The sequence below is a fragment of the Enoplosus armatus genome, chromosome 16, assembly GCF_043641665.1.
Source record: "Enoplosus armatus isolate fEnoArm2 chromosome 16, fEnoArm2.hap1, whole genome shotgun sequence".
In the NCBI taxonomy this organism is placed as follows: domain Eukaryota; kingdom Metazoa; phylum Chordata; class Actinopteri; order Centrarchiformes; family Enoplosidae; genus Enoplosus; species Enoplosus armatus.
In genome coordinates, this window is record NC_092195.1 from 8,493,255 (window position 1) to 8,505,353 (window position 12,099).

Consider the following 12,099-nt stretch of genomic DNA (forward strand, 5'->3'; position numbering starts at 1 on the left):
CATTTTGAGTAAGAAGTCAAGAAGTTTACAGTTTAGGAGCCCTTTGGAGCAGTTTCCAAACTCTCCCCGTGACAGCAGAAGACCCGCTAAAATAAAGACATCCATCACATGTTGGTGTTGAAAACCAACTCCACTCTGATGCCCATCACACGCTCTCCTTCTGCTTTCGCGCGTGCAGCTGTGGCGCAACCTGCCCGGACCTCACATCTCACGCAGCCTCGCGGAGCGTCTGACCGTGACGCAGCTCGATGAGACCAACATATGAAATATTTCAGTCATGCGCACAGCTGTCACACGTGGACATTTCAGGTTATTAAGCGTTCAAGCAAGAATTCAACGAAAACATAACGCACAATCTCGATAATGCAATCCTGTAATTACATTATATTTAATACGACTAATTTAGGCACGTTGCCAAGCCATGTTTGTCCCTTTTATTTAACATCTTTCTCCATTCAGCCAGAGATGCTGATCAAATTGACAATACAATTTTTTTTTATTTGGATATAAAATGAAACAACTTATTTTTAGTCCAGCAAATTTCAGAATAAAACCCTGCAAATTCAGGACAAATTCTCTAAATTCTCAAAAACAAAACTATGGAGAGAAATCTGTCGACATTGAACTGCACAACCAAGTAACTGTTTAGAAATAGATTATGCAAACATTATTATCATATTTTCAAAAAAGGCAATGAATAAATCAGTAAACTAATAGGCCCAAACAGGTAAACAGTACGCAGCCTAATCAGAATCAGAAATACTTTATTGATCCCCGGGGGGAAATTGTACAGTACCGGTGCTCGCATTAATAGCTGTAGATAAATAAACGCCTTCATAATGTTTTATCAGGGCAGAGGGGGCGTGCGCGTGTAGCATGAGTTTCCTGCGTCCCTGAGAGTAATGAGGGGTGAGATGCGTCTTATTAGGAAACATCACATGTTTGTGCGCTCAGCGGCCCCAGATTAAATTACTGAACATCAGGGCGAGCAGGGGGAAGTTCTGCCAGAGCTGGACGAGCAGAGAGAGGGACGAGCTGTGTCGCCGAAGACATCAACTATTTTTGGGAGGTGGAAAGGCTATTGTTTTGGATACATATTGACCAATATTTTCCTGCTGCATAGTGGAAATGGAAGCCTCGCGATATGTTTTTCTCCTGCTTTGTGCCTGCTTTGTTTATCAAGCTGATGGACGCAAAAGTAAGTGGAGCTGCGTTAAAGTTTGGACAGACAGATCAAACTGAAGTTACGATGCAGTGTTTTGAGCCGTAAATCTGCCGAGATGCGATGTAGAAATATTAACTGCAGACTCATCATGAATTTACTGAATGTGCTGCTGAAATGTAAATACTCGCAGTGAAATCACAGAAATGATGTCTTTCTTATGAGTCTTGACTTGGAAATGGTTGTGTCGCAGTAGTTCTTAAGTGTGAAATAGACTTTTGATATTCGACATTTGTCTCGCAGTTTGTGTAATGCCTGTCATCAGCTGTCTGCACTCACAGTCCCATGAGCTTCATTAAGGCGCGTGCCCGGGCTGACGGTCCCTCACTCAGAGAACCGGATATACCTTCAAACCTATTTCATTTACAGTAATGGGTCACATAGGATTCAAAATGTACAAACAATTAAAAACATATTTTGTATTACACGTTATCAGCATGAAAACAACAAAAGTTTTTTTATTTTATTACAGCATTTTTATGTTTCTGACATGAGCTGATTATCTGCACAGATCTTTGTTCCCACAGATATCTAAACTCTTTTTGCTTTAATGAAATCACATTGATGGGATTTGTTGTGCTGCCATCCATGTTTCACTGTTAAAATATGTCAGTCACTCTGAGGGAATTCAGACAGAAGCCAGAAACAAAGGCATGGCGTTTTTAGAGAACAATATAATTAAAATTGGGAAGGATCAGATCAATTCCTTCAAGGTAATAATAATTGTGTTAGCTGAGGGTCAGATACTTTCATCTGGTATCAAAATATTATCCTCTTCCTCACAGAACAGCTGTGCCTGGTGTTAAAAGGTTATTCCAAAATTTCCACACTTTGTTTTATGGTTCTGGCTTGTTTTGTGTGCTGTAGTCTTCCGTCTGCATGTCAGTCAGAGGGAGCTTTTAGTAAAATACTTCATTTAAAACTGAACCATCTAGAGAAAACCTGAACTCATCATTATTATTCAGAAGCCTGATCCTCAAAAGGATTCCCACATCATGTACAATAGGGGTAAATCTCTCTATTCAATGATTCAAGGACTCCATAGTCAGATTTCTTTTCAGATGGGTTTCATACTTTTGACACTGCATGTCAGGTGAAACAGCAGAAAATGTTCATGTCATGATTAAAAAAAAAAAAAAGGTTGAATGAAAAAATGAGCAATTCATTATTCAAAGCCAAGACTTATACCATTCTTGCAGACATGGAATAAAAACTATTTTATGAATAATAAAGAAATTAAGACATTTTCTGTAACTTTTTCCAAAAGAAATTTAAGGAAAAATTCCAATACATGGCTAAATGTGCACGATTAACTAATAAAAGAAAAAGTTTCTATTGGGGCACCCCTCCCTCAGTGATCCTCACCGTTCATGTTAAGGGGCCTGGGTGTCTTCAAATGTGCTTTGTTCTCTGTCTCCATCAGTCGGTGACATGTTCCCCCACAAGCATGCAGTGGGGAAGTTTCCATTTCCAATTCCACCAGTCCCTGGCTGGGATCCTGACACCAACCCATGGGATGATTACCTCTACCCTCCACTAAATCCAAAGCCAAAGGGGCTCATGCATCACAAAGGCGAGTAACAGAATCTTTTTTCCTCTGAATTCTTCCTCCCGAGTTTTTTTACCTAGAACATCTGACCTTTCTGTAGGTAAACCCAAGGTTCGTCTGACCAGCGACAGTCCGGCTCTCAATGGCTCTTGCATCTCCTTCACTGCCAAGCTGGAGTACCCTCCATGCCAGAAAGAGGATGCCAATGGGGACCTTGTATGGAATGAGCACTGTGAGGACGGTACGGACCTGGAGGCCTCAGGTGCTGCTAAGAAAGCCCAGCCTGGCCACGCCCCCAAACACATTACATCACCATGTTAGACAGCCATACTGCACCATACATGAAAGAAAAAAATACCACAGGAGTGTAGTAATACAAAAATGGTTACACAAGCAAATCTTATTTTTTGTAGTTTTTAAACAGCACAACCTTTTGTTTCACTCGCTTCTCTTTTGAGCAGCCAATGGACAGGTGCATTCTGGATACGTGTACAACTGGACCTCCTGGTTGGACGACTATGGCTTTGGAAAGTGCACAGACCTGATGAAATGTAATGTGTTCCCTGATGGGAAGCCCTTCCCTCAGAGCAACGACTGGAGACGCAAGAGCTACGTCTACGTGTGGCACTCAATGGGTGAGAACACGCAGGTTTACAGATTTGCATGCAAAAAAAAACAAAATCAAGTAACTGTTTTTGTCTCCATTCGTCTTCTCTGTTTGTCCCAGGCCAGTACTATGAGACATGTGACGGCTCCTCCTCCAGTGTGACCATCAACACCACCAACATCCCTCTGGGGGCAGAGGTCATGGAGGTCATGGTGTACAGGAAACGTGAGCGCAGGAAATACAGCCCCCTCACCACTGACAACACCGTCTTCTACGTCACAGGTGGAGACTCACACATTCAGCTTGTACAACTTTATCTGTCGGCAGGTTTCAGCCAAACGGACAAATACAAACACAAGGAGAAACGTAGAGAATGAATTATTCATGACTCCCCTACACACTCTCTTTTAGATAAGATCCCAGTGGCGGTCAACATCTCCCAGAAGGCTGCGGTCAACCAGTCTGAGAACGTTTTCTTCCGTGGCGAGGACGTGGTCTTCAAAGTCCAGCTCCATGACCCCAGTGGCTATCTCAAAACCGCCACCGCCATTGACTACATCTGGGACTTCAGAGATGGCAACCAGCTGGTGACACACCGAGCCGTGACCACACACACCTACAGCAGGCTAGGGACCATGAGTGTGAAGCTGGTGGTGGAAGCAGCGTTCCCTGTAGAGTGTCCACCCACCGCTGCAACCCCCACGTCACCAACACCCACAGGTACTGGACAGAGACACATAGTTATGGCCCTAATGGGCAAAGGTGAAACATTTCAAATCTTACACAGGGTGGCTTTAAAGTTAATATTACCACTCTTTGTTTAAAGCAAGTTGGTGTGTAGGCACTTCATTCATTCTTAATTCATTTGCATGTTGTCACACAGGAACAAACATGTGCATCCAGCCTCCCACACTGTAATATACTTGATGGCCAGGCCCGTTAATTGTGGCTCAGATTTAGAGACCTTAAAGGAGTACTCCATTAAATAAAGTTTGGGCATTCACAAGAGTCACATTAAGAAAAAGAATGGTCTAAATCGATGCAGCAGAGGCTGAAATATCCTGACTCTTAGATGTAAAAATGCTGGATCCTACACTGAACATTTGTTAGACCCTCCCTGCCTGGTAAATGTCTACGTCTTTCAAACTGCCCCCAGTTTGTAACAGAGACTTTGTGTAAAGAGCATGAAGTCTCCAAGCCCAAGCTCAGATAACCCTGATGACACCAGCAGTGGTATTTTCTCAGACTTTGGAAAGTTCCCTCCACACCCACAGAAGACATTATTCAACTGTTTTCATACTTTAACAACAGGGTGGTCTAGAAGGTGAAGATGTTGTCCTTAAAGGGTCAGTTCACCCAAATTACTAAAAACCTATTTTCTCACATACTGCTATGTAGTCATTCAGATAGTTTGGGTTTTATTTGCCCAGGTTTTGAGCTATCTGTCTCTCATGGACTGGCCACCCAGGGACTATTTCTTTTAGTAGCTGCAACATTGCCTCTGATAATACAAGCTGCTGTTGAATTCTTAAATGTAATTGTTCAGTGCCTTAAGCTTGAAGTGAAAGCAGACATCTCAGGGAGAGATATCTCAAATCTTGGGCAAATAAGACCAAAACTATCTGCATGGTACATACCACTAGAGGAGTGAGAAGAGTAGAAGTGAGACAGCATGTTTTTTTTTTATAATTTGGATGAACTGACAAAGGCAAACATTAACCCTGCTAACCTCGGGCAGGACACTGGATCACTGCTGTTACACAGCTGGTCCTGTAGTCTGACTCTGATGGCGAAGGCAAAGGAAGACGTGACTTTACCTGCACAGGTCATTGAAGTGTGGCCTCACAAAACTAGATGTGTTATATCTGCATTCCTGTGTCTTTTCCTCCAGAGGCTCCCACACATCCATCGGGTACTCATGCTGGTACAATCAAGATGGAGACCACACAGGGTGAGTTCCAAAGCTAACAGTGTGTTTGTGTTTGTTTATGTTTGTGTAAGAGAGTGAGACAGACTCTTGAATATAAAATACTTGCATGCATCACATACACACATCTTGTCCAGTGAGTCCATATCTTTCCACTTCCTAAATCAGTGCCACCCAGCACCAGCCGGACCCTCCCCTCCTCCTCTCCCATTGCCATGACATCAGGCATGCCCACCACGGAGCCTCTCCCCCCGTCTTTTGCCAGTGTGACCCCAGAGTCTAACCCCATCACCCTGCCCTGGCTCCGCACCAGGCGCCTCAACAGCAACGAGTGCTTCCGCTACGCCCATGGGACCTTCATGGGCAACATAACTATTATTGGTAGGTGGCAGTTTCCTTTTCAATTTGTAATCTGATGAATCATATAATTTTACACTACTGTGATGAATTTGTGTGGGGGGGGGGGGGATTAAAAACTTAATCAACATTGTCAAAGCATTGTGCATTGCTGCCTGCCACAGTGTCTTTTAAAATACTACCACTGGGTGGCGCCAAAGTCAGATGTTTTTAAATCCTACCCATAGGGGCTTTAAAATATAACTGGAAAGAAGTGTTGGGTCATTATAATATGATTCCTTTCCTTTATCATTTATGTATCTTTAACCACACTGGTGGCCTTGCTCCAGGGATGACAAAAAATTACGGACATTTTGTACAGACATATATGATGCCCAGATGATGAATCCTAATGAGTTTGGTGATCACTCCATCATGTGAGATGTCTTGACAGTAGGGCGAATATCCAGTCAGTAGTTATCATATAACTGGCCTTTTGTGTCTTAAGTTGAATCCTGTAATGATTTTTGCATAGATAAAATAAAAAAACAAATCCACTTTTGTATACTCACATTTGTATGTGATGGATTATAATTTTGTTAATCCTTATTGCTATGGTTCAGTTTTTCCCCAAAAAAAGTCTTTGTGGGGTCAAAAGCACTCACAACATCCTTCACTAAAAAACTTGGTGCTTCATAATTTTAATGTCACGAGAAGTTGATTACACATCTGAAACCAACTGCATTAATCTGTTCTCCCCGCAGAGCCCAAGCACGCACTGAACAGCCAACCAAGCAGTCGCATTGTGGACGTGTCGGCTTCCAGAGTGACCAACACCGACGTCAGCTTCCTGGTGAAATGTCTGGGCAAGTGAGTATATAAGTAATTAATTATCAGTTTGATATGAATGTCAAACAGACTATGTTTATATGAGTTATTGACTGCTGTTGGATGAAATAAAAATGTGAATCTCCAAAAAGACAGCTTTTCAGGTGTCATGAAGGGACACGTTTTCTCTCAGTAATACCATTTATGTTTCTAGCACATACAAATAAGTCACTACGGGACAGAGATTGACGCTTTTCAGTTATATTGGAATTAAGTAATTTATACATTTTAAAATCATCTGGATTATGGTGATACAAAGTCCCACTCAAAGTTTCACAATCATGATGAGTAAATTAGGAAATTAGAAATGTATTCATTAATCTGTCAAATCATTACACAATTCAATGTACTTTGATTGTGTTATTGTCTTGTCATTTCCTTTTTGGCTTGAGGACAAAATGTCTTTTGTCTTTTTTGTCTGAGGGCTTTGAAAAGATTTGAAAACCCTCCCATCCCTACAGATATACAATATGCACATTTCATGACACATTAAAATAGATAAAGAAAAGGGTTGTTGTTGTATTTAACCCTTCATCTTTCCGCCCCTCATCCTCAGCATCCCCACTTCAGCCTGCACCATCGTGTCAGACCCCAGCTGTACTCAGGTGAGTAAAATTATGTGCGATGATGTGCCGCCGTCATCAGAGTGTGAGGTGCATCTGAGGCGAACCTTTCTGGAGCCTGGCACCTACTGTGTTAACATCACCCTGGAGGACTCCAGCAGCCTGGCCTTCACCAGCACCACTGTCACCATCAACAAGTCCCAGGATGCACCTGGTTGGTTTTACAAAGACATTTTTTCTCACGTTCACAAATGATTTATTTACCTTTTTGAAGAGTAGTCTTATTATAACTCCATTCTCTTTAACCAGCAGCTTTGTAGAAAGTGGACAGATTGATACTCTCTCTGTCGGGTTGTGTCTGTCCCTCTCACTGCTGCTCTCTGTCCCTGTAGTGTCCAAGACTTCTCACACTGCAGAGGTGGTGCTCTCCTCCAGCGCTGTGCTGGTGGCTGTCTTTGCTTTCATCGCCTACCTGGTCTGCAAGTAAGTAGTCACAACATGCAGGGGGATATACAGTACACAGCATGAGGACGTGAACATATTCCTAGTGTTCACAAAGTGTCATGTCTTTCTGCTCTTTCTTTACACGTTATTTTGACCATCCACCAGCACATTTCGCTCACTTGCATCCTCCTATCCCTTATCTCACTTTTTCCTCTTTCCCAGGCGCTACAAGGTGTACCGTCCCATCCGTAGGTCACTGGTGGAGGACGCCCGCGGCCACACTGGTGCCAGAGGTCACATGGTCCGTCTGAGGGAGGCACTCTTCCCCTCCAGTGAGGAGAGCCATCACCTGCTGACGGAGAGACGCCCCCTGTAGGCTTTACAGAGCTACTCCAAAGCATTTCTGCCCTTAATGGCAAAAATACTGCAGAAAAATCACAATTGACATATAAATCTAAGCTTAAGTTAAATCATTAAAAAGTCCAGATAGCAGGAATATATTCATGTTTGTAGAGAAATAAATAAATAACAATAATGTCTTGTTTGTGTCTTAATTTAGTTGTTAAACGTGTGCTGGCTACAGCAGTATATGATTGGTGAGATGATTTACTAAAGAGGCTGTTAAATGTCTGAGGCACTGCTCCTTTTGACCTCCTTGTTCCGGCTCATCATTGGATGCAGTAGTTGCTAGGAGATGAATTGGGTTCAAGTCATGGCTGTTTTCTGATTTAAAAAATGTGTGCAAAGTACTGCTTTGCTACAACACGGCACCTTGTACTGTAATCAACGATAAACCCTTGAGATGCTTCCAGTGACATGTGCATGCTCTTCCTCAGTTGAGTGAATTAAAAGTACAATATTAAACTGAAAGACAACTTAAAATTTCAGTTATTCACTGGAAACTTGACATGCCTCTGATTAAAGTTGTAAATTAACCACTCATCTTTTCAAGACAGTCAGACATTAGTCTCTCCATCATTCTTTGATCAACATTGCTTCAGTGCAAATACCCCACAGGTAATTCAAGGTTTGGTTAAGAACTTGTAGAAATCTGCACTTACCATTCACTTTTATCATTTTCAAATCAAGACTGAAGCTACTGAAAGCTTATAACAGCAACACATCCACCTTGGCAAGACAACTTCCCTGTGGCATAACTGCGAGACGAGAATCATTTACACCCTCAACAGCACACATGGATATAATCCTGTGGATCCTCGTTAGCACAACACACGACATTAGCTGTGTCCCAAATCCATATTATACCAATTCAAGTACGTTTGTGTTCACACTGAAAAACCTGTAGTTTATATAGTGTGCTGGTGATGTATACAGTACTGTTCCCCCACAATGCAATGCACAAAGGAAATGGAGCTCAAAGCTAGAAAAAGTAAATGGTCAGACGGCTGAAAATTAAATTAGAAAAAACATTTTGCGGCCTCTTCATGAGGTTTATTGGTCATTTTAAAGACTGATTCCTTTGGACACATGTTGCATAAATCATGCTAGTATAAAAAAAAAGCATACTTGTATAGTACAAGTATGTTAAGTTCTTCTATACTAACTGGAAAAATATATACTGTAAAGAGCTGTATGCAATTAGTATGTAGTATGGATTTTGGGACATAACTACTGTACATAACATGACTGTACAACATACTGCCAATCCTCAATATGAATTCTCAGGTACTTTTAGCAAGTTTTAACAAGAAGAATGGAAGACCACTGTAGTGCTTCTCAAAATCAGCAACTTCCCATCCCAGTCAAAGGGATGTTTCTTCTAGTCCTTCCTCTGTGTAATTAATATAAATAAACACTGTGCAAGTGATTTCCCATTTACAGTCTTTTACTCATTGAGCCAGAATAAACGTCACACCCTAAAGTCTCCAACACAACTTCTCTTAACCGAGAAGGAACATTCAGTAGGCAAGATTTCTCTCATCTACGAATCCAAGCTTATTACTAAATTAAGTATTAGTGAGCAACAGTGTGTGTGACCTAGAACAGCACAGTCTTCCTGGTTTGTGCCATAAAGCAATCCACCTTTGCACTACATTTAATCCAATTGCTTTCTTGCAATATCAACCATTCTGGCTCTTTCAAACAACAGCATTCTGTCTTCAGAACAACAAGCGATAAAGATTTGGTTGTCTGTTAACGCTCACATACCCAAATCCAGTAAAAACAATCTTTAACATATTTTTGGAAAAAAGTTAGAAAAGGACAAACAATGCAATTGAATTTTTGTTTTTTTGTTGTTTTTTTTTTTTTAATTCAGAGGCATTTGACAAGTGGAGCTGTGTGTGAAGGGGAGGTGAAGGGGCACAAGCATGGTTGCAGAGAGTGGGAGGAGGGAATATCATGCTGAAGTTAGATCACGTTTCCAAAAAAACTCAGAGACCCAGTCCCTCATATCTGTCTAATACCAAGAGGATGTTCCACGTTACACAGCCAAGAAATGCTAACAGAAGATAATAGCTACCAAACCAGCGAGTGAGTGTAGCATCTGTGAAAGACAAAAAAAAAAAAAAAAGAAAGGGGGAAAAAGACAGGACTTGTATCTATTTTGAAGTCTTACAAATCAGAAACAAAAAAAAGGCAGGCCCTTTGGGAAAAAAAAAATGTATTTTCTCATTTAACTATTGAATGCAAAATCAAAACACGTGATTTGACCTTTTCACAAAAAACCCAAGCAAAAGTTCAAATACATGTAAGCCACACCACCAAAATTAGAAAGCAGAAAGAAATAACCATCGTTTGAGGATTTCAATTAAGCCAAAAAGAGTATATATAAACACTGGCAAAAGAAAATATTTGATCACTTTCGATTATTCTCTCAATTCTAAAGATTACATGATTTTAGTTTTAAGTTTTCATTCATATCTGGGGAAGCATGGGGAGGCATAAAGGGGGGGGGGGCGCTAAATCCTAACAAATAGAAGAATGCCTCTACTTCAAATACGTTTCTAAAGAGGTAGATCAAAACAAACTGCGGTGGAGGGGAAAGGGATGGGGAGGGTGGTTTGGCAGGTAGGAGGCAGGGAATCGGGAGGTGTCGGGGATAATTTTAAGTATCACTTGTGCCCCTCAGTTAAGCGCGGTGTTAGGATGGCGCGCCCATGTAGAAAGAAGTGTTCGGGGGGACTGAGGTATCAGTGCGCGCTGGCGCTCAGTGGGGGCAGGGTGGGGTGCCTAGTGCCACAACAACCCCCCACCCCCTCAGCTGAGGTAGACGGCGTTCTACTGTGGAAGCATGGATACACAAGCACTTTTACCACAATCAACATATTTACATTCGGCATGAAGAGACAAATGAAATAAATCGTATATTTAAGTTTTGGATTGCTTTCCTCTTTTCTTACCCCCAGTCAGGGTTCATTCAGTATTTTGTGTGCCTTTTTCGGCCTTGTTTTCCCTGTACGAAAAACAAATTGAAACATCAAGTTACATTTGTGGGTTACAGAGAAATGTATGTTGTTTAAATCATTTTCCTATAGCGCAAACAAAAAACAAAAAAAAGCGTCTATCAGTGTGACTCCCCCTACCCTCACCATGCAGTGAACGACGTTAACATTGACTTGATGGCCTGGCTACAAGGGCCACTCCGAACTGACAAAGCTTGCTCTATGAAAATAAACCTAGTCGGGCTTGGACCTTGCTAATGCTAAGACACCATCATCAAGAAGGTGGCAGCTGGCCTGGGAACAGAACAGACAAAAAAACAGATGCTCTGCTGACTCTAGGGCAGCTAGAGAGAGGACCGTTAACAGTCCACGCTGCATGCCCTGGCCACAGCCCTCCTAGGAAGGCAAAAAGGAAATATTTTTGACAAATTAAAGTACCATTACCAATAACAGTGTCAATCCCAAAACTAAATGGCATTGCTGCAATTATGTACGGTTGGCATTAGTTGCATGTTTTAGTTGTTTTGTACTTTTCAGAAGATGGTGGACCCTCAGGGGAAAAACTGAGGCGATTTTCTCTCGATACTCCTGTCAGCCGCCAGCTGAGGGGGCGCCAACTCTTGCTCCGGGGCTGCTATGTACAAATAGACTTTATGTACAGGGTCATCTTAAGTCACACATACACATGAACAATGCCGCCTAAAGCACCAGAGTTGAAGGCAAGGTCAGTTGGCAGCTGACCAAATTTTAAATTTTCTTAAAAAAATAAAAATGTTCAAAGACTATCAGCTTTATAAAGTATACAAAATACCACAAAAGCAAAATAAAAAAGAAAGGAACATTTTTTCATATATATATAATCATTTTCTTTTCTCTTCTGAGGTACTAGATCCTGAGGTAGTTAAGTAAAATGCATATTAAATTGGTTTTCCTGGGCAGCAGCAGTTCGGCACCGTTTCCCTAAGTGTCAGTCATGGCGCTGCCCTCACCTCTAAATATATATTCATCTATGTATATAGGTCTATCTATAAAATGCATCCAAATTTATAAAATGCCACTATCATTACAAGGGCAGGACGCCCAATATAATCCACCCTTTCAGGGGTCCCGTCCTGAAACAAGAATCTTTCCCCTAAACATGGCCCATCCAATCTGAGCC

At 41.6% G+C, this 12,099-nt stretch overlaps 1 protein-coding gene across 1 annotated transcript; it reads left to right on the plus strand.

Annotated features, from left to right (window-relative positions):
• Positions 1-1,128: 1,128 nt before the first annotated feature.
• On the plus strand, positions 1,129-7,920 carry gpnmb (glycoprotein (transmembrane) nmb). Its single transcript, XM_070922320.1, has 12 exons — positions 1,129-1,198; positions 2,646-2,795; positions 2,872-3,033; positions 3,233-3,406; positions 3,499-3,660; positions 3,790-4,098; positions 5,270-5,329; positions 5,474-5,686; positions 6,406-6,511; positions 7,086-7,306; positions 7,485-7,575; positions 7,759-7,920. The coding sequence occupies exons 1-12, from the start codon at positions 1,129-1,131 to the stop codon at positions 7,910-7,912; spliced, it is 1,872 nt and encodes a 623-aa protein (XP_070778421.1). The 3' UTR covers positions 7,913-7,920.
• Positions 7,921-12,099: the final 4,179 nt, after the last annotated feature.

Coding starts and splice junctions, on each gene's coding strand:
- gpnmb (XM_070922320.1), top strand. CDS start 1,129: ATGGAAGCCTCGCGATATGTTTTTCTCCTGCTTTGTGCCTGCTTTGTT. Junction 4,099..5,269: donor CACGTCACCAACACCCACAG/GTACTGGACAGA, acceptor CTTTTCCTCCAG/AGGCTCCCACACATCCATCG. Junction 5,330..5,473: donor CAAGATGGAGACCACACAGG/GTGAGTTCCAAA, acceptor TTCCTAAATCAG/TGCCACCCAGCACCAGCCGG.